Source organism: Cnephaeus nilssonii (assembly GCF_951640355.1).
Source record: "Cnephaeus nilssonii genome assembly, chromosome: X".
Taxonomy (NCBI): domain Eukaryota; kingdom Metazoa; phylum Chordata; class Mammalia; order Chiroptera; family Vespertilionidae; genus Cnephaeus; species Cnephaeus nilssonii.
Window position 1 is genome coordinate 9,640,157 of NC_137071.1, and position 23,368 is coordinate 9,663,524.

Here is a 23,368-nt window from a genome sequence, read left to right on the forward strand (position 1 = left end):
TTGGCAAATGGCAAACACATTGAAGCCAGAGATCTTTTCTTAACACAAGTTTGAACACAACCTTTAGTCATGCTGGCCTTTCAGTACCTCACTCTCCGTCCTGTCTCCCTCCCCTGCGTATTTGCTGTTTCCAGAACCTAATGCTTTTCCTTCCCTCTTTGACTGGTTGTCTCCCACTCATCAAGACCTCAGTTCTTGCCATATTTCTTCCAGAAAACTTGTCCTTGATCTCTCTAATTTTGTCAAATCCCCCCATTATGGGCTTTTGGAGCACCATGCAAAGGTACCTTTCCTTCCCTTCAATTTACTTGTCAGGGTTGCTTGTGTGATTCTCAGCTCAATGTGCTTCTTTCCCAGCAAGCTATTGGCTCCATGAAGGCTGGGGTCATGTCTGTTTCTGCTCACCTTTTTATTTATACTCCCTGGAATAATACCTAGCTTATAACTAGGCATTTGATAAATAGTTGTTGAATGAATAAATGGAAGTTGGTATCAGGAATTGCAATACAGTGGGGTGGGGATCTTAATATTGGGGACAGGAAGGGAGGGTTTTCTTAGCTCAACAAGCTAGTTGGTCAGAGAAAAATCTTATAGAGGTCTGAGCTTTGGTAGAATAAGAAAGAGTTACTTATTTATGAACCAGACTTAAGTATGAAGAAATCAAGAGTATTAAGGAAAGCCTGCGGCTGAGATAAGCCAAGATTAGATGTGTCCCCAGAAGTAAAGCTGAATCAACAAGTTTTGCCCTTTCCAGTGACATTACTCGAGGGTTACCCCCCCCCATCAAGACCTCCCCCATGGGAGACAGCTTCCTCCTGTTCATGGGCTCCCTCCTCCCTGGAGAACGGAATCTCTCCCAGCATGCAGAGATGACTGATTAATTCTTGTGCTATTCCTTCAAAATTTATCTGCATGGCACTTGAATACAAATTTATTTTCCCTCTTGATATAGCTAGTATAAATTTTTTTATAAAACTCACACATTGCTGAAACAATTTTGGCATGTCTCATTCCCAATAATATTGTTTAGACATTAAATGAAAATAGTAGAAAGGATGGCAGCTGTATTAAGTGCCATTGTGATTAGGCAAATTACTTTTTCATGATGAATTAATTAGCGTGGGTGAGATAGTATATTGATGAGTTCCATGTAAGATTTACTGAATTTAGTAAATCATTACCTTTGGTGATTGTTGTTTTTTTAGTCAGTAAAAGGAAATTGTGTTTCTGTTAGGGAAATCTGATTACAGATGAACATATAGTAATTAGATATAAAATAGTAATTTACAGCTGTGGCTTTCATATATCCATATACTTCCCCCAAATTTTTAAGCCTAATTAATAGTTGAAAGTAGCAAATTTAGGCTATTTAAAATTAATCTATTAACTTGTACTTTTTATTGTGGTAAAACGAACATCACATAAAGTTTATCATTTTCACATATTTTTAAATTATAAAATGCACCTGACATCAAATTTACTTTCTTCACCATTTTTAAGTGTAAAGTTCAGTGATGTTGAAGATACTCACTTTGTGCTGCCATCACCACCATCCATCCACAGAAATCTTTTCATCTTGCAAAAGTGAAACTTTGTACCCATTAAACACTAACTCTCCATTTCCCCCATCCATTAGTCCCTGGCAACTACCATTGTACCTTCTGTCTTTATGAATTCCACTACTCTAGGTACTTCATGTAAGTGGAATCATGCACTATATGTCCTTTTGTGACTGTTTATTTTACTTAACATAATGTCCTTAGGGTTCATTCATGTTGTAGCATGTGTAAGAATTTCCTTCTAAAGGCTGAATAATATTCCATTATATGTCTATACACATGTTGTTTGTGCATTTGTCTGTCGATGGATACTTGAGTGCTTCCACCTTTCAGCTATTGTGAACAGTGCTGCTATGAACATGGGTGCACAGATATCCTTTGGAGACCTTGCTTTAATCATTTGGGATCTATTTCCAGAAGAGGAATTGCTGGATAATGTGGTAGTTCTAACTTTAATTTTTTTAGTAACTACCATACTGTTTTCCATACTGCACGCACCATTTTGCATTTCCACTAACATTGCACAAGGGTTCCAATTTATCCACAACCTTGCCAGAACTTATTTTATGTTTTTATTTGGTTGTTTTCTGGATAGGATAGTAGCCATCCTAATCAGGATGAGATGGTGTCTCATTATGATTTTGACTTGCATTTCCCTAATATTAGTGATTTTTACATTTCCAAGTGCTTATTGGCCATTTGTACATCTTCTTTTAAGAAATGTTGATTTAAGTCATTTGCCATTTAAAAAATCAAGTTATTTGGGGTTTTTGTTGTTGTTGGTTTACAGTTCTTTATATATTCTGTATATTAATCCCTTGTCAGATTTAATATTTACAAATATTTTCTCCCATTCTCTGGGTTGCCATTTCACTCTGTTTATAGTGTTCTTTGAGGGCAAAAGTTTTTAATTTTGATGAAGTACAATTTATCTTTTCTTTGGTTGCCTGTGACTTGTACTTTTTTAAGTCAGAAATCTGTAAAGATGCATTTCAAGGTAAGAAGTATGACAGAGTTGTCTTTCATTTTAAATTGTCATTACATTTAATGAATATATAATGTGTATCCCCAAAACATTTTAGCTACCTGTTGATAAACTATCAGTTTTCCAAAGTTGATTCAAATACAAAGCACCTATTCGGTTTTTACCATTATAAAGAGAGACCCTGTTAGCTATTTTCTCTGTAGAATTATAACCTCTTTTGATAAATTGTAACAGTTTTAAAGCCAGTAAATATAAATATTTTTCTGTCTTCATGATAACCAGTTATTATTTTATATACAGTGTAATTTTTGGAAAATATATATTGCAGCATTGCTATAAGAAACAGTCCAATGGAAACTTGTAGTTATTGAAAGGGTTTATTGAAGGCTGTGTTCATTACATCACACAAGGATTTCTTCCCAGGAGATATCTTTTGTCTGGCTTTAGTGCCAGGAATGGATGGGCTTCTCTGAGAAACTGGCTTGCTTTTTTCTAATGAATGTTTTAACTGTGTACCTAATCCTGTTTTCTTCTTCATTAGCTTGTAGACCATTTACAGCCAGTGTTCTAGCTCCTCCCACACTTAAGCAACTCTAACATTCATTGGTATGGATTTTTTTATATTACCATTGTTTCCAGCTCCTATTTGAAGACTAACCATATTTTCCCTTACCCATATTTTTCTCATCTTTTAATTTGTGCTATCCTGCTGAGCTGTGTGTGTTTGTGAATGTGTAAATAATTTACTTAAACCCCTTTTGATACAAAATTTAATTTCAATATGGTAAATGTATTTTAAAACAATGTCTTTAAAGTTTTAAATGGAAAGTGGAAAAATATTTTTGGCATGACTTGTGGCATGGTACAGATGATCAGTTTTGGAACAATTTCTTTCACCCTTCCTCGCTCCTTCTAATTTAGTGTAGGCTTAAAGGACGGGGATGAGGAATCAGGACTTGGATGTAGACCTTGCCTTACTGTTTATTGAGCAGAGGGATCCTGAGCATGGTCTCTAAATCTCAATTTACTTATCTGTAAAATCAAGATAATGATATGTAATTCCTCAGATTGTTCTAAGGATTAAATGAGAAAATATTTGTGGAGTGCTTTAAACAGTGGTTGGCATACAGTGATTACAAAAAAAAATAAGTGGAAAGGATTACTGTTAATTAGTATCCACTCTTTAATTTGAAAATGGAATACCATGGCCAGCTTAGCATTTTCTAAAAGAAATTAACACAGGGTTAATGAGAATAGGCCCAGAAGAAAATTGTTATTCCTTTTTTGTTTTATTTGGTTTGCTGGGAATCCTTGTGAAAAATCATATACTCTTTATTATAGAGCAACTGCTTGCTTAAAGAAGGAGGTAAGTGAAGGATGGCACTGAAGAACATAAGGAAGAGGAGTTCTCAGGTCTCTGTGTTTCTATTGGTTTCAGTGATATCTAAAACTATTTGCTCAAAGTCACTAATCATCCAAGAGATGCAAATCAAAACGACAATGCGGTACCATCTCACACCTGTCAGAATGGCAATCATAAATCAACAAACGACAAGTGCTGGCGAGGATGTGGAGAAAAAGGAACCCTCGTGCACGGCTGGTGGGAATGCAGACTGGTGGAGAACAGTATAGAGTTTCCTCAAAAAACTAAAAATGGAACTCCCATTTGACCCAGTGATACCACTTCTAGGAATATATCCCAAGAAACTAGAAACACCAATCAGAAAGGATGTATGCACCCCTATGTTCATAGCAGCACAATTTATAATAGCTAAGATTTGGAAACAGCCTAAGTGCCCATCAGCAGATGACTGGATCAGAAAACTGTGGTACATCTACACAATGGAATACTATGCTGCTATAAAAAAGAAGGAATTCTTACCATTTGCAGCAACCTGGATGGAACTGGAGAGCATTATGCTAAGCGAAATAAGTCAGTCAGAGAAAGATAAATATCACATGATCTCACTCATTTGTGGAATATAATGAACAACATAAACTGATGAACAAAAACAGATCCAGAGACAGTGACGCTTGGATCAGACCATCACACCTCAGAGGGAAAGTAGGGGAGGGGAGAGGTAAGGGGGAGAGATCAACCAAAGGACTTTTATGCATGCATATAAGCATAGCCAGTGAACACAGATACCAGGGGTGTGAGGGCATGAGCGGGGGGGGGGGGGGGGGTAGGGGTGAGGGAATAAGAACACATAGGTAATACCTTAATCAATAAAGAAAATAAAAATAAAGAAATTTTAAAAAGACTATTTGCAGTGTTTCTCCTTTCATTCATTTATTTGAATGTGGGATTCAGATAGAATGCCAACCAGGTATCCTTACACTGTATTCAATTCATCAGAGTATACTAGCATGGAATTCCGTCCTTGGTAGTTTTAAATAATTTTTTACACAGGTCTGGAAGAGTGTGATGTTTTAATATGTTTTTAATTTATTTTTAGAGAGAGAGGAAGGGAGAGAGATAGAAACATCATCAATCAGCTGCCTCCTGCCCTCTACTGGGGATCGAGCCTGCAACCTGGACATATGCCCTGACTGGGAATCTTGGTTCCTGGGTCAATGCTCAACTGCTGAGCCACACCAGCCAGCTGGAAGAGTGTGATTTTTTATTAACCACTACCCTATATTATCTCTTCTTCATTTTAATAACTGTATGTTTCTATCAGCTCCATTTACCCCTTTCTTTTTGCAAGCCTACAAATCCAATTTATTGTTGAGAATTTTTTTTCAGTCTTGAAAAGGTCTGATGTAGTAAAACAGATTGAGCTTCAGAATCCTCTGAGAGTAGGTTTTAATCCTTGCTTTGCCAGTTACTTACTGAGTACACTTAGGGAGTTACCTAATCTCACGAAGCTTTAGTTCCTACATGTCTAAAACTGGCATAACAATAGTCCCTTTTACCTGGTGTGACTGACCCTTCCCTATCTTTACCAATACCATATACCCTCCTAAAGGAATATTTTACAGGTAAGGCTTCTTTCTCACCCTTCAACTCCATGTTCTGTCTGGCTTCTATTTTTATCAGTATGCTACTCTGTGGTTAAAGTCATTAATGAATCTCCTAATTGTTAAATTCAGAGTGGGCTTTGAACTCTGGCAACCTGACACAAAGTTTTCTTTTACCCCAGTTCTGTACTGCTAGTGATAAAACATTCTCTTCCATTAGCTTCCATGGCATCACTTTTTACTAATTTTATTCCATTTCTCTCTGGCTGCACTTCCTCGGTTATTTTTGTAGGTTTGCTTCTACCAAAGTCTTTACCTTTGATTTCTAAAGGTTTAATTCTAAATCTTCTCTTTAATCATTTCTCCTAATCAGTCTCAGTAACACTTGTGGCTTCAATTTTCTACCTGTATACCAGTGATTTTCAAATATATGTCTCCAGAGCAGACATTCCTTGATTTCTGACTACTCAACATTGCTACCTGGCTGTCTCAAAGGAACTGTAATCCCAGTATGTTCAGAAAGAAACTTCTTCTCCTTTGGTGTTTCTATTATCTGTGAATAATGTCACCATTTTTCCATTTCTGTGATCCAGAAATGTGGGCATCATCTTCATTCCCATTGCCTCCTCTACTTCACGTAGCCAGTCCAGCACCAAGTCCTGCCCATTTGATCTTCTTTCCAACCCATCTCTTCTCTGTCTTTCCTGCCATTATCCTAGGACAAGTGAATAGCATTCCATACTTAAATTATTTCAAATGTTACTCAATATTCCTCCCTCTTGGCAGCCTTCAACTCATTTACCATACTACAGCAGAAGTAATGTTCGCAAAAACACTTTTAATGTTGCCGATTTCAACCCTTCAGTACCTTCTCATTGCTCTCAGGTTCACAGCCAGGATCCTGAACATGGCCTACAAGACCCTACATCATCTCACCCCTGCCCATCTCTCTAACTCTGTCCTCTTCTCTGCATTTCAGTCACACAGACTTCTTTCAGTTTTTCAAATGTACAGTGTTCTTTTTATAGCACAGGATCTTTACATATGTTGTTTCTTGGGTATATCGTCCCCTATCTATTCCTCCCCTTTGCCTAGCTAACAGTTAAGCTTATGGGTCATAGTACCATTGTCAATTCTTCAATTAAGCCTTCCATTCCTGACTTCCAACTCAATGGAAAAAGTATCCATTGTCTTCCATAGCATAGTGTATTTTTCCTTCATAACAATTATCACAGCTTGTATTTATGCATCTATTTTGACAATTAAATGATTAATGGTTGTCTTCAATATTGTACTATAACCCCATGAAGTCAATGTTTATGTTTTTGCTAGTCATTTGATTCCCAGTGCCTAGCACATAGTAATCACCTCGGTAAATATTGATTAAATGCAGGAATGACTGAATATGTATCAGGTACCTACTGTGCTCAGTGCTATGTGGAGAAGTCAGTGATGCTACCCTTCAGGGCTCTATAATCTATTGGGGGCAGAATCCTATATAATAAAAGGGTAATATGCAAATAGACCAAATGGCAGAACAACCAACCAACCAATCAAAGCATGATATGCTAATGATATTCTAAGGCTGCTCAACTGCTTGCTATGACGTGCACTGACCACCAGGGGGGCAGATGCTCCAACCGATAGGTTAGCTTGCTGGAGTCCAGCTGATTGGGAATGAGCAAGATGGGCTGAACACGCCCTGGAGCCCTCCCACAGTCCCTCCCTGGCCTGATCATGCACCAGTGGGGCCCCTCAGCCTGGCCTGCACCCTCCGCAATCCGGGACCCCCCAGGGGGGATGTCGGACAGCCTGTTTCAGCCTGTCCCACAGGCCACTCCCCTTGGGAGGGTGCCAGATGCAGGGCTCATAGCTGGTGAGTGCTGCTTCGGCAGTGGAGCCTCTCCCGATCAGACTGGAGCCTGGGGAAGGCACAGTGGGGCCGGGATGAGTGAGAGAGTGAGGTAGGAGCTCCAGGCAGTGTTGGACTGCAGGTTTTGGCCCGATCCCTGCAGGCCACCCAGAGGAACCCCATCCATGCGTGAATTCGTGCACCGGGCGTCTAGTGAAACAATAATACAAAGGTTATAAAGAAACACAAGTACTATTGTGTAAAATCCAAAGATATTAAGAGAAGAGAGATCCATCTGATTCCAAGATCAAGACTAGACAGGATTTCAGCAACTATGTAGAAAGAGATATTCTAGATAACGGGAATCATATTAAGTAAAGAGTTGAATTGTTCAAGTTGGCTTCAGGTTAAAATTTATGAATATATGAGAGAGAATGGTAGAAAGATAGGTTAGGGTCTGAAGTTGGAGGTCCTTGAATGACAGAATACAAGATGAAAAGCTTAGATGTTCTTAAGCTTCCTTAAACAAATAAGCAAAAATGATTATATATTAAGTAGTAAAATTAAATACATAAACTAATTGCTCATATGTGGTCTACATATGATTCATATTAAAGTTGTTTTTCTGTTAATAAAATATCCTTAATAAGGACTGTGAAGACTTGCAAAAAGAAAACAGTTTCAGTTTTATTGAAAACTCTGCAACTGAACATTAATTTTTGTAAGAAAGTATGAGATTTAAAAAATGTTGTGTATGAATTCTTAAGTATATAATAGCATCAAGCTCCATGATAATAGTAGACAGTCTTTGTTTATTAAACATGTTATTAAAACAATTTTAGACTTTGTTTTAAAAATTAAAATATGGATGTGCAGAATAATTTTATATAATATTTAGAGATTATTTTATCTTTACTAAAAGAATATTTAAAAATTTGCTTGTGAAGCTGTCCTGAATCACTGAGAAAAACCATTAGTCCAGCTGTTTTACCATGTTCTACATACCTTTAAAAATTACAAAATTATGAAACCATTAAAACGTTGTTTTGTGTAATGTGCCACTGCATTTGAAAGGTTGTTATCTCATATTACCATATATCAGTACTTTAAAATTGAGTAGTTTTAAGCAATTTGATAGTGTGCCTATGGGTTACTTTGCCCTTAGTCAGCCTTGATACAGTATATCACTCGATATAGTGTAAGTACTTTTTGTGAATATTCTGATGCGGTATGTCATACTAAAAACTTAATTTTTATCTAGTCAGACCTATCTATCTTTTTCTTTACTGTTTCTGTCTTTGGTGTGATACAGAACCCAGTTTTCTCTAGTACCTTTTTTAGTTTTTAACATTGAATGTCATCTGCTATGTAGCACTGTCTCCTAATTTCAGTGCTGATATAGTTTACTTCCTTAGTTTGGTTTTCTTTTGGTGATTTAATAGGAAAGGGGAGTTTTTATCCAGATAAAATTTACTCTGGTTTAAAATGAAGAACCAGAAACAGACTGTAGGAAGGCTGAATTGTTTTGCAAACTGGAACAATTGACATTATCACCACTAATCAAGGTTATTGTGTTTTGTTTTGTTTTAGTCTCTGTCTTAAAGACAAGGTTAAGTTGTTAGAGAAAAAAATAGATCTGAGGAGAAGAGTAGAAATGGTGATGATAAGTATAGCAGGGCTTGGCCTTCCAGAATGTCTTTTGGAGACCACAGGGCACAGTGATTGGTTTCCTACTGCGTGCACCAGTCTGTACACTCTATGTCATATACACTTTCTCAGACAGAAATTCTGTTTATAGCCTCTGAGCTTTGCCAATCAGCAGGGTGAAGGAGTCTTTTCAAAGGTAGTTAAATTCACACTGCCTCAAACTTAGTAGGTGCTTAATAAATAGTTGCTGAATGGAATGCTGGAAACATTCTTCCCTGGCCTGGGTCTTTTATGACAAACACTATGATAAAATGATGTCAGAAGGAAATTTTTCCACTAAATTTTCAGTTTAATAGTATTTTCAAAATGTTATATAATTCATAATTCACTTGTAATTTTTTTCAATTTTATTTTTAAATTAACAGAATAAAATAGATTTTTCGGGTGTTATCAGTTGTAGGAGTTTCAACACATGTATAGATTTATGTAACCAAAACCACAATCAGGATACAAAATAATTTCATCATCCCCCTTAAAAAAGAAAATCTCTTTCCTGCTGCTTTATAGTCACTGTCTCTTCATATTCCCAATCCCTGGCAACTAATGATCTGTTTTCCGCTGCTATCATTTTACCTTTTTCAGAATGTAATATAAATGGAATCATTTCGTATAACCTCTTCCACATTGGCCATTTTCTCTTAGCATAATACCCTTGAGATCTATCCAAGTTGTTGTGTGTATCAATAGTTCCTTTTTATTGCTGAATAGTATTCTATGGTATGGATGCCCCAAAGTTTGTTATTTTTCACATTATTTCTCACTTGTTAAAGCAGATATTGCTTATTTTTGTTGGAATTTTGAATTGTGACATAGGTGGTTTTGAATAAAACGTTTTCTTATTTTTTTGGTTGAACAAAATGTAAAACTAAGTATAGTAAAAAGCAGAACAAAGAGTCAATTCACTTTTATTAAGTAAGAGTGATGGCTAGCTCTTCTCTGAATGAAGTCAAGAATTTGTATGGCTGTATTTTTCCAGAACTATAAGACAGTTGTTAAGGAAAATTTAAACTACATAGTCTCATTTTTCTAGAATACTTCAGGAATTAGATTTATTAAATATTCTGGGTATCTGTTAAGTAGCCTGTACATTTACATAGGTTGGCCAGTTTCCCGATAATTAGAATTCAGTAAAATTCACTTGTTGAAATGCAATGTAATATAATTTTATCATTTTCAGATGCTTTAGGAACTACCACAGATCTTAAATATGAATTGTCTTTTGCTAGATTATTTATGATTATATACTATCCTATATATAGGAGAAAAGCATGGTTATATGTATGAGTTTCTGGCTGTTTATATTATAGAAAATACTTTTATTATCTATAGTAGATGTCACAGTTAATACCTGAATGCTACCTGACACAGACATCCAGAACTCCCCTCCCCTCAAAAAAGCCTTATAAATTAAAAATTTAAGATCTCTGAAATTTAACCTTGTGGTAGGAGGAGTCATTGAAGTTTTTGAATCGAGGAGTGGCTTGATCAAAGAGTGTTTTTGGAGATGTGACAGTGATAGATGGCAGACTAATGCCAGGGGGAGCAACTAGACATCAGGGCAGACTCTACAGCCTGAATAAGGTGATGACAGTGAGATCCAAAATGAAAGGACAAAGCAAGAGCTATTTTGAATGAAGAAATTATGTTTCTCACTAACTGACAAGATAAGATATTAAACTGGGGAGTCCTCCAAGATGGTTCTAAGACTGGAAAAAGAGTGGTAGAAATAGAGGAATAAGTTTCTTAGGGAGAATGAAATTGGAAATGAGGCAGTTGAATATGGTGTTATTGGTCATTGATGATCTGGACAAAAAGCAGTGTCCACAAAAAGAGAGGACTGAAAACTAACTTAAAAGTAAGATCTTTTGCCTTGAAATTTTCAGGATATTGGATTGATGCATGTTTGTTTTAATTTTCTAACCTTATCTTATAGAAGGGATGCAGGTCCTCACAAATCTTCATATGTTGATTAGGGGCCTGGTGCACGAAATTCATGTACTGGGGGACGGGGGGTCCCTCAGCCCAGCCTGCCCCCTCTCACAGACTGGGAGCCCTCAAGGGATGTCCTACTGATGGCTTAGGCCCGCTCCCCAGAGGAGAGCGGGCCTAAAGCTGCAGTCTGGCCTCCCTCTGCGGGAGGCGACCAGGCTGATTAGGGGAAGGCGCCAGCCCCATCACCCTGCTGCTACAGCCACTGCCAGTCACTGCAGCCACCAAGGTGTTTTCATCAACATGGACTCCAGTCCCTTCACCATGAAAAAATGACAACTTTCTTTAGGCATTTTCAAGATGTGTCTTTCATAGGATATGACATTTCTTTCTTTCTTTTTTTTAATTCTCACCTGAGGATATGTTTCCATTGATTTTTAGAGAGTGTGGAAGAGAGAGGGAGAGACAGAGAGAAACATCAATGTGAGAGTGACACTTTGATTGGTTACCTCCTGCATGAGCCCTGACCTGGGCCCTGGCCAGGAGGAGCCTGCAACCTAGGTACATGCCCTTGACCAGAATCAAACCCGGACCCTGCGGTCAGCAGGCTGAGGCTCTATCCACTGAGCCAAACCGGCTAGGGCAGGATATGACATTTCTTAGCCCCTCCAGCAGCGGACCTTGGTTTTTTTTCCTCCAGGAGTGTGGTGGAAAAACCCTAGATCACCTTCTTGGGTTCTTATTACCCAAGTTACCAAGAACACTGCAAGTGGCGGCGTACAGGGATCTTAGCCAGTGAGCGGTCAGAAAAGGTGTTTACGCTCGAACTGGTTTAGCTCAGTGGATGGAGTGTTGGCTTACAGACTGAAGGGTCCCAGGTTTGATTCCTATTAAGGGCATGTACCTTGGTTGGGGGCACATCCCCAGTGGGGAGTGTGCAGGAGGTAGCTGATCGATGTTTCTCTCTCATTGATGTTTCTGACTGTTTATCCCTCTCCCCTCTTCTCTGTAAAAAATCAATAAAATATATTTTTTTTTTAAAAAAAAGAAAAGGTGTTTCCTCTGCAGCTCATATGCAGAGGACACCCTGCGTTATGTCCACTGGGCTAAGGACGTGTCTGTGGCTGCCAGTGGCATGCCCCCAAGGCCTGAATCCCCGCATTGTGTCTGCCGGGCTGGGGGCATGGACCCAGCCGCTTGGCCCCAGTGCATGCGCAAGCGGCCACAGGACAGGAACACCACCCCCAGCCACTCAGCTCCTGCGCCTGTAGGCTCGGAGTGGCCAGGGGCGTTCTGGGACCCCGGCCGCTCAGTGCCTACCCGCAGGCCTACAGGCTAGGAATGGCCTGGGTCCAGAGGATGTTCCCGGGACCCAGGCCGCTCGGTGCCTGTGTATGCAAATTAACTCATGATCTTTGTCAGGTTAATTTGCATACTCACTCCTGATTGGCCGGTGGGCTTTGTGGACATACAGTCAATTTGCATCTTTCTCTTTTATTAGTGTAGATCTTTGTTCTTCACCATAAATAGTGAGTGGCAACTGAACTCTAACCAATGAATTTACATTTTTATTTTTTGCTATAAGCATCAGAGTATTGTATTTTTAGATAAGCTCATGTGTTATGTAGAAAATGATGTAAAAGTAAAATTTCCTGGAGTATCAGTAGACATCCTCTAACACCCACTTTAAAGTGGGTTTTTAAGATTTTTAACAGTAGGTTATAATAACTCCATTTCTACTTCCACCTTATATTGGATTTATTTATTATGTTTCACCATTCTTCTTTAATATCATTGATATACTGAAAATTTGTGCATCCTTAGGATATCTCTAATGTCACCATTTTTAAAATGTTTCATTTTTGGACCCTCTTTCTAGATCTATGATTTTTTTGTTCATTCCTCTTCTTTGCAGATGGTGAAAAGCAGTATAATTTACTGAAAAAGACTGACAGGTTGTAGTAATGATTTCCAGCCTTCTGTTCAACTCTCTTAAGGCATGGTCTTAGATAAAGTAGTATATAGTTTATTTAATGTTTCAATTGACAAGTACACAAGTCCAGAGGATGTTCCCGGGACCCAGGCCGCTCGGCGCCTGTGTATGCAAATTAACTCATGATCTTTGTCAGGTTAATTTTCATACTCACTCCTGATTGGCCGGTGGGCTTCGTGGACATACAGTCAATTTGCATCTTTCGTGGACATACAGTAAATTTGTGAGGTTTATGGATCAAAATTCACTTTCTATATGTTTTCTTAAGAACAGTAGGTGGAAATTTGTAATTGGGTGTTATAAATTTAACTTAGAGTTATGTAGAACATATCAACAAAAGAGGATAAAATTTCGTGGAACCTAAGGGAATAATTCATTAAACATTAAAGCTTAAAAATCTTAGGAAAATGGAGTAGGTAATAACATTTTTAAAATCTGGTATATATTTGTTCTTATTTTATCTGTTACAGTGTTGAAGACTAGTCATATGATCACTAAAGAATATCTTATTCTTAAAATGGGATAGCTCTACTTTAAATAAAATAGTGTATTAGTGAGTGATAGGTGTTTTAGCTATTATGTGTCTATGCTGCATAGATCTTAGAGTTATGAGATTTAATCCTATTTTATTATGTATTCATTTTGTGGGGTTTATATAGATGACTCTTTCTGTACCATATTTTCTCTATACCTAAGTTTGAGGTGTTGGTTTTGACCTTTCAGTCAAAACAGCAACTCTCAAATATTATAAGGTCTTTGATTATTTATAATTCAGGTGAGAAAGCTATATAAAAGCACTTTATAATTCATAACTACATATATTGACATAAAGTGACATTATTATAATTTTATTATAATACCCCAGCTGTATGTTTACCATATATTTTACATTTTTTTATACAGGAGCCAAGATACATCCTATATTATGGAGTAATATACCTCAATAACTAAATTAGGTAACAGTTAATGAGATCTAGGACAAGCCTCTCTTCCTTATTTCTATCCTGCCACTTGTAACTGACTTGTTTGCTAAACTTAATGATGCTTAGCATTGGAACTGTAGGCCATCCTTTATCATTGCTTTCCATAGAGAAATCATAAGAAAAATCAACTCAAAATAATAACATTCAATCATATTATTCTGCAATGTATCAAGACGTTAATGCCTCAAAATGCCATATACCAAATATTTTGTCCACACTACTTTTAGATTTAGCTTCTATGTAAAATGTTCCTTTATGGTTCTGACCAGGTTATATAGCATAATCAGTTTACACTTATTAAGCACCAGTCTGTGTCAGCCACTGTGCTAAGTCCCAGATTCTCCAAATTCAGAAGACAGTGTCCAGCTTCAAGCAATTTCCAGGCTATTTATTGAGCACACAGACATGGGAACAAGGAGTTATAATATAATATGGGCATTGTTGTAATGGAGGTCTGTGAAGTTGGAGATTCAGAAGTGAGGAGGGTTCTGGAATGAGTCTGTACAGGAAGTCAAGGTCTAGATCAGGAAGAACTATGACCAGTATATAAAGGAGTTGAGATTTTATTTTGTCATAAATACAAGATAACATTGAAAATTTTTGAAATAGTGAATGACATCAGAATTTTTATGTTAGGAAAGATAAATTAGAGGGTATCATAACTAGCAGCAGTAAAACCATAAAACTACTTTAATCCAGATGAGAAAAATTCATGGCTTGATTTAGGAAGATGGCACTAGAGAATCAGAGGAAAGTACAAATGTAAAATATATTTCAGAAGAACAATTTAGGACATGGAGATTGGTTGGATGCAGGGATATAAGGAAGGTAGATAAATCTAAGATGGCTCCCATATATTTGGATTTTATACTGGGATAGATGGTGCTGCCGTTCATTGAGACAATGAATGCAGCAAGGTCTGAAATGGAAGTACAGGCTCTTAGTTGGTAGTTGAAGACATAGGCAGGGATGAGATTGTTCAGTTAGAATGTAAAGAGTGAGAAGTAAGGAGGCCAGAATGGGGTCTCTGGAAAGGAGAGCAACAGTATGTTAGGACAGTTGGAGAAAGTATCCTGAAAGAGGACTGAGAAGGAATGGACGAAGAGGCAAGAGAACTTGAAGAGAGCAATGAACACAGACTATTGGAAAATGAAAGAAAGAGAAGATAGTATAGTCAGACTGCAGGGATAACTCAGGTTACATTGAGAAAGCTTGATAATATAGTAACTACATGTGTTGCCTTGGTACTAGACCCTATCAGAACCAGTTGGCTTTTAGGACTAAGTTTTTCCTGTCTCAGTGGCTACTTAATGTTATGGGACTTGACTTCCCTTTGCACATTTGTTCTAACCTCATCTCTGATTTCTCTACTTGGTTATAATTTCTGCTTTGTAGTAATTCCAGCTGGATTGTAGCCTGTTATGGTCTCTCATCTCTCTACTTGATATAATCAAGACCTTTTCGTTTTTGTGAATTGCCTAATTTTCTTGGTGCTCCTTATTTTAAAATCTGGAGAGACGTAATATGCTTAGGCTAGTTCACCATTTATATGAAGACATTTTATAGGTTATTGAAGCTAACCTATTGTATAGCCTAGCCAAACACTTAAGAAGTGCCCTAAATAATCTTTAAAAATGTATCCACTGTGGATTTCAGCTCTCGGATTTGTGTAAAATCCAAATGCCAGTGGATTAAGAAGTGCATAGCAGTTGAGTAAATAATGGTAAGGGGTTTAATTCTGATGGGAATAACAGACTACTGGAGAACTTGAGATCAAGGAACTCAAAGAAAGTTGTTATTTTTGTTTTATTTTGTTTTTTAAGATGCCAGCAGTTTGAACAAAGAAAGAGTCAATGAATAGGAAAGAGTTAAAATAAAAAGAGCATTTAATTTTTTTAATTGTTGAAGTAGTGTTAAGGTGGCAGTAGATGGAATTTCAGAGCACAGGGAGATCAATCAGCCTTGTATAGGAAGAAAGATATCTCTCCTCTGCAGTGGGATTAAAGAAGGAAGGAGGAATGGGATGCAGATAACTTTGGAAATAGGGGAGCCTGCCTGTTAGCACACTTTATTAAATAGCCAACAAAGAGAACTGCTGAGAAGAGAGGTAAAGAATTCCATAATTGCTGATTTGAACATCCAAATAAGAATTTAACCATTAGGAGTATGATGAAGTGATTTCTTCCCACTCAGCACATATATAGATTGAGAAAAGGTAGATGACTGAACTAGTCAAGAGTTCAAATAGACTGGAATTGTGGCTTGGGAGGGCTTAATGCTTGTTTTATTTTCCTATTTGTTTGGTTCAACTGATTTTTTTATTCTGGTCTACCATCTTTTTCTTTTGCAGGTCTTGATGACTGTTTGCAACAGTATATTAAGAACTTTGAGAGGGAGAAGATCAGTGGGGACCAGCTGCTGCGCATTACACATCAGGAGCTAGAAGACCTGGGGGTCAGCCGCATTGGCCATCAGGAGCTGATCTTGGAAGCAGTTGACCTTCTGTGTGCACTGGTAAGGACATAAACTGGTGGGAAGGGAAACTTTACTTTTTGTCGTTTTCTTTCCTTTTAAACTTCTTTTTTTTTTCTTTTTCTTTTTTTTTTTTTTTTGTTTCCTTCCTTCTTTCCTTCTGTTTTTAAAACTAATTTAAATACTAGTAGAAAAAGTCCCCTAAGGTTCAAACAACTGGATGTGGTATTTTCCTCCTTCATTAAATTTGGTATATTATACGGTGCCAAATTGCAAATTAAAGAGGTTTAGCCTTGGTCCAGTAGCTCAGCTGGTTAGAGCATTGTCCCAATATGCAAAGGTTGCAGGTTCGATCTCTAGTTAGGACACATACAAGAATCTACCAATGAATGCATAAATAAGTGAAACAATAAATGGATCTCTCTTTCCCTTCCCTTCCTCCCTCCCTTTCTCCCTCCATCTCTCTCCTTGCATGCTTTCTCTTTAAAATCAATAACTAAAAAATTTAAAGTTCCACAATTAACAAAAAGGAGAGTTACAACTCAGCTAGTGACATTATGTTCAGCTACGTGAAAAAATTAAGTTAAAGCTCACCAAAGGAGTTTTCATAGCATTTAGGGTATTCAATTGTATATAATCAGTTATAAAATCCATTCACTTCTAAAAGTTTTGATTTAGGATCACAAATATTAATTAATCCTATTTTAGAAAAATTATTCTTCAATCGACGTATTTACATGTTCTTGATGTGTGCATCCATGAAAATGGAATATTGTACTTTATATTGTTACTTTTTGTATGTTAAAAGAGAATGTAATTTTTATGTTAAAAGAGAATGTAATTTTGTATGTAATTAGAGAAGATAAAGCAATGTCAAAATAATCCTGCAAGATTCTGTTAGTACATTAGATATTCTGAGAGGAACATAGATTTTTTTTCCATGTTAGATAAGATGACAATAACCTGATTGGTTTTACATTTTCCACATATTTGTGAGGGGGTAGAACTACAATGAAAAAGAACATGTCTTATAATATTCTGGGATTGAAATTTGGCTACATAAATTATTGACATTTATGAGGAAATAATTTCACCATAGCCTTAGTTATTTTATTTAAAACAGAGATAATAACAACTACCTTTTGATGCTGTTGTAAAAAGCAAATGAGACAGTGTTTGTATAGTGCCTAATTCAGCACCTAACACACAGTAGGCATTCAGTAAATAATAAGTATTATTAAGATGATGATGTTTAATAAGGAATGAGTGGATAATTAAAGATAATTTAAAAATCAGTTAATACACTCAACAGTGTGTGTGTCAGATGTAAGATCTAGTTTCTGCTCTCTTGAAAAGCCTAGAGAGTGACATACAAATAATCAATCACATTACTATAGTATAATTACTAAAATGAAGTATATGCTAAATATTATGGGGGCACAGAAGTGAAAATAACTAGCTTGCCTAAAATAGATGGGTTTATATTGTTAAAGAGATAATATTTAAGAAACATCATAGAGTATGAATGAGCATGTGTTTGGTAGATGGAGGAACAGAGGGAATGGTATTTCAGGTAGATAACATATACACATGCACACAGAATAAAGAGCTTGCCTGGTGTGTTTGAAAAATGGTAAGCTATTTGGGATGACAAAAAAAAATAGGTGGGGAAACAGTAGAGGAAATAGGCATGAAAATATAGGGCCATTATGAACAAAATAAACCGATGAACAAAATAGATCCAGAGACATAGAAGCATAGAGCAGACTGCAGAATCTCAGAGGGAAGGTGGGGGAGGGTGGGTGGGTGGGAAGATATCAACCAAAGAACTTGTATGCATATATGCATAACACAGACAATAGAATGAAGATCTTGGAGAGGTGGGGGCTGGCTAAAATGGGTCAGTGGAGGGGGACATATGTAATACTTTTAACAATAAATATTTAATTTAAAAAAATTAAGTGAGGGGGGAAAAGATAGGGCCAGACAGTAAACCATAACATCATGGTAAGAGATTTGTACTTGTTAATGTGCGCATTGGAGAACCATGCAAGAATAATCAAATAATTGTATTTAAAATGTAACTGATAGTAATGAAAATGATGGAATAGAGTGGGCATAAACTAAAGATGGGGAGAATAATTAGGTAATGTTTAAAATAATCTACTCAGGCTATAATTAGGGCTTGAACCAAGGATGGATATGCAACAGGAATAGAAAAGAGCTGGTGACTATGAGGGGTAAGATTAAGGAAGGAGTTGAGAAAGATTCCATCTTTTCTAGCTGCAGAGATAGAGTCAATGATTTTGTAGTAATGGACATAGGCAATGGCAGCAAGAACAGTTTTAGGTGGGACTATAAATCAAGTTTTGAATTTGTTGAATTTGAGGCATCTCTGGGTTATCAAGAAAGAGATACTCATCAGAGATGAACATATGGGTTTGAAGTTGAAAAGTAACTGAATATACAAAATTTGGAGTCTCAAGAATATAGGGATAGAATCCATAGATAGAGGGGAGGGCCTCTAGAAAATATAAAACAAAGGACACAGCTCCACACTCAGCACTCTGGCTGAGTAGGAAGAAGAAGAAATTGCAGAGGAGGCTTATGGAGTGGTCAGAGAAGCATGAAAACAACCACAAAAGAGTTGTCACAAAAGCAATAGGGAATCCTATTTTCATTAAAGAATATCAATAATGTTATCAAATTTCACCAAAAAGCGAATTGGATAAGCAAGGGGGCGGGGGGAAAGAGCAGACTGAAAGCAGTTTCTAAAGAGTAGAGTCTGAAACCATATTCATTGAATAGCAACTCCCACTTATATATTTCAGTCTTACCTTAATTGTCATCTCCTCAAAGAGATATTTCCTGATCACTCCTCCACCCATGTCTGATCTAAAATTAACCCTCCAATGTTATTCTATTTCTTAACCATCATGTCATCTGTTAATTATAGATGTATATGTGTGTTTATCATTTTACTATCTGTTTCTTCATTAGACTGTAAGCTATGTGGGGAAAGTGACTGTTTATTGAACAGCTAGCATGTAGCACAAATGCCAGGCAAGAGTGGGTGCTGAATAAATATTTTTGAAAGTATCGATGAAAGAGTCTTGATACATTTTTTTACAGAATAGTTTGGCAATCTTCTTATTTCCCTATTCCTGAGATAAGATAAATAAATTCAGACCAGAACACACATGTACACTCTATCCCTAGTATGAATCAGATCACAAAAATTATGTATGAAATAAACGAGTCCTTGGGGTAAGGTAAGGGTCCACAGTGCTTTTGCATGCTGGTCTCCAAATCTGAGTCAGAGTGGCCATGAAGGTGCAATAGAGTGTTTTGGAAATGAGCATCTAATCCAGCAGTCCCCTATTTGCCACATCTTCTATCATAGCAGCAGTTGGGTGTGTCAGAGTTTGAAGTCCAGGGTATATGTATGTCTTATAAGTAGAGCTTCATATAGATGAGCCCCTCGAGTGCTAGGCTCCTACACTGCCAGTTTAAAGAAGGAAGATTGATGATTGCAGTGTTACCTACAGAGAGTCTAGACCTTTAGGCTTTGGAGTTTGGCTCCCGAACAAGCTCTGCTGACCTTAACTTATTTAAAAGGATGACATCAGAGACAGATGTCCAGACCATTTTGATGTTTGAGCTCTGGAGCTATGGTAAATCCCTTCAAATTCTAAGTTTTAATCCCTCTGCAGTTGTGGGTTTAAGCACCATAGTATTACATCATTTTCTTGGGAAAACTTCATTATGTGGTTGACCTGTTCTGGAAGTTAACACAGAAAAAAAAAACCCACACAAAAGAGTAAACTCATTCTTTGTGTTTATCCAGCAATAAATTGCTCACAATCCCCAGAGAGGTCAAATATTAAACTTCCTTTTCACTGCTTAATGGTTATATATCAGCAAGTTAGAAGTGCAGATATCTTCCAGTTTATGCAACAGATGTTTTCCAGTGAATATAAAGCAAATTACTGAGCAATGAATTCTGATTTATTTCTACATGCCATTATAAAATCAGAAGGTGAGATCCCACATCAACAAGCTGAGGTGACTAGACCAGAAATTCTGCTATTGTGAATGAGAAACTGTCTTGTCTCTTTGAAACTAATGATTCTACTGGCTTTTGTGCTTTTTCTTACATCAAATGTACTTATTTCTTCTTTCAACACCTATATATTCATGTTCAAACAGTGCTACAGTGGGGAATACAATGATGAAGAAGGCATAATCTGTGCTCTTAAGATGTATGCCATCTAGTAAAGACGATAGTCATTGAAAGATATAAATTTAAAGACAATCCCAGGGGAGTGCAGAAGGAAATGATGAACTCTACTACGGGATCCAGGAAGTGTAGGTGGGGTTTGCATTGAGACTTTTAGGATGAGAAGATGTTCACCAGACAAAAAAGTTGGGGAAATTTACCTAAGCAGAAGAAATATCATATGTAAAAACAATTGTGAAAGACTATGGAGTGTTCATAGAGAAATGAGAATTTTTATTTTGCTGGTGCACAGTGGGAAGTGATGGAAAGAAAGGCAATTTATACTTTGTACCACATGATAATTCTTTGCTTAGATTTTTGTTCCTCCAATATGCTTTCTGTCCAGTACTTAGCACATAGAGGATATTAAATTAATGTTATCTTACTGGATAAGATTCTCTGCCTTTCTCCAGAGAATCCTTGGAGCCAAGGATTTTTTTTCTTACTTACACAACCTCTGACTGAAGTATCTGTTCTAGTATAAGAAGACACAGAGTAATTAACAAATTTCTTTGCTTCTTTTAAGCTTTGGAATATTTTCATCTGCCTTGTCTTAAAGTTATTCCTGATGGGAATAAATGTTTGGCAGCTAATTTTTATGAACCCATGCAGTATATACACTGAGTGGCCAGATTATTATGATCTCTGAACACATAATAATCCGGCCACTCAGTGTGTGTATATATATATTGGAGGCCCGGTGCATGAATTCGTGCATGGGTGGGGTCTGGCCAGCCTGGCCAGGGGGAGGGGACATGGGTGGTTGGCCGGCCTGCCTGCTGGTCGAACTCCTGATCGAGGGGACAATTTGCATATTAGCCTTTTATTATATAGGATACACACTGAGTGGCCAGATTATTATGCGTTCAGAGATCATAATAATCTGGCCACTCAGTGTATTTATTAAGCACCAACTATATTGTTTGTACCATCTTATTCTAGAAAGAATTAAGCTATTCATGATTTGGAGGTGTATGAACTCTTTCAAGCTGTTATGCTTTTATTTAATATGCTTAATAGTAAAGCATAAATAAACTATATATAGTTTAATGCATAGCCCTTAATTTATATTCTGACAATACACCTTTTATTTGGAAGTATAGTAAATCATTTATGACAGGATAAAAATAGTTTATATTTCATTCTTTGTGTACTTTTCTTATAATAGGTAGGCATTTTGCAGGAAATTTTTGATGTCTGTTTCTTTGCAACATAATTGCTTGGTTCATTCATCTCAAAATAATTTCTAAAAAACTTCATTAAAGCAATCTATTTAGGACTCACTCATTTTTAAAGCAAAGTATTATGAAACCTAAACACCTGTTACATGCTACATTCAAATGAGGAGCTCTGAATAAAATAGCATTGACATTGTAAAATATGTGGTGCCAGTATTGAATCTTTTTAGTTGTGTGTTTAGTGAGACTTTGCCACTAAAATGTTGTGTGTTCCATTATTCCTTTCTTTCCTGTGGTTTTGCATGCATATAATTGAAAGAAAAGAGCAGTATGAACTTATTAAATTCCTTAAGACTAGACAGGCTATGTTGAATCAGTCCAGAGTCACAAAAGATTCCTGGCAGACATCTTATTGGCCAAGTATATGAACAAATAGGTAACATAGGAAAAGAAAATAGCTGAATACATTTTATGTTCAAACTTTTTGTATGTAGTCTTTTCTATACCAATAGTAATGCCTAGTTTTTCCATGCGTATCCAGTGAAAAGCCAGTCTGTAATGAATAAACTTGTATTTTTATAAGGTTGAGGTAGTACATACCTGTGGCCAAAAGCAAAGAATTGCTTTATTTACCTGATGCTTGTTTACATGACAGGCAAGGGAGTGTAATTTACTGGTAACTTAGTGAGTCACAACAACTATTCCCTTTCATGAAAGAAATAGCAGGAAGATATTTGTGTTGACAGTAATTGATTTTGAGCTACTTAGAATTGAGAATTGTGACGACAAAAATTAACTTGAGTGGTCAGTTAATCCATCCTTTTCTTAATATAGTACCACAATAAGATTCTAACCTATTTTTATAACTCTTCTAGAATTGAAAAAATGATTTTGAATTATTAGTTTAACTACTTATATTTGTTAACTAGGATCAGTTAAGTATTTCCCTCTCAGTTTTTTACTGATCTTTTATCTCTTGCCTCTACATTCTTCTATCCTCCTCATTTTCACCTTTTCTCCATGTAGGATATTTTTTTCAGTAGGTTTCCAAGTTTGGAGGCCTTCTCAGGATATCTTTCCAAGTTTTTTCCAGAGGACTTTTCTACTCCCTAATTCTTGAATTGTACTAAAAATAAAACTAATACTGTCTTAAATGTAGAAGTTTTCAAAGTACTTTTGCTTTGCCTTCAGATTTTTATTATTGAGATGCTTATGTAGATAGATATAATTTAAATTAATTTTTATGGAAGCTAATGGCTACAGAGTTAAACCATTACCAGGTTGATTGATTTGAATCTAATCAATTCCTCTCTAATAAACTATTATAATTTGAGCTTCTCTAAAAAAAGTTATAATTTGTTTATAAATAAAAAGTTCCTCATTGAAATCATTAGTGTGCAAAAATGCAAACATTGTTATACTTCAGGGAAAATGCTTTAACACAGGAAAACATGTGAAAATGTTTTA

The 23,368-nt window shown here is 36.6% G+C and overlaps 1 protein-coding gene across 4 annotated transcripts in view; it reads left to right on the forward strand.

The window, feature by feature from the left end:
- Positions 1-23,368, forward strand: part of CNKSR2 (connector enhancer of kinase suppressor of Ras 2) — a gene marked incomplete at its 3' end in the record, with an annotated part of 244,478 nt that overhangs the window by 29,023 nt on the left and 192,087 nt on the right. For all 4 annotated transcript variants that reach the window (XM_079765478.1, XM_079765479.1, XM_079765480.1 and 1 more), the window contains exon 2: positions 16,323-16,486. In XM_079765478.1, the coding sequence (XP_079621604.1) occupies positions 16,323-16,486 (164 nt within the window). The remainder of the gene's footprint in view (positions 1-16,322; positions 16,487-23,368) is intronic.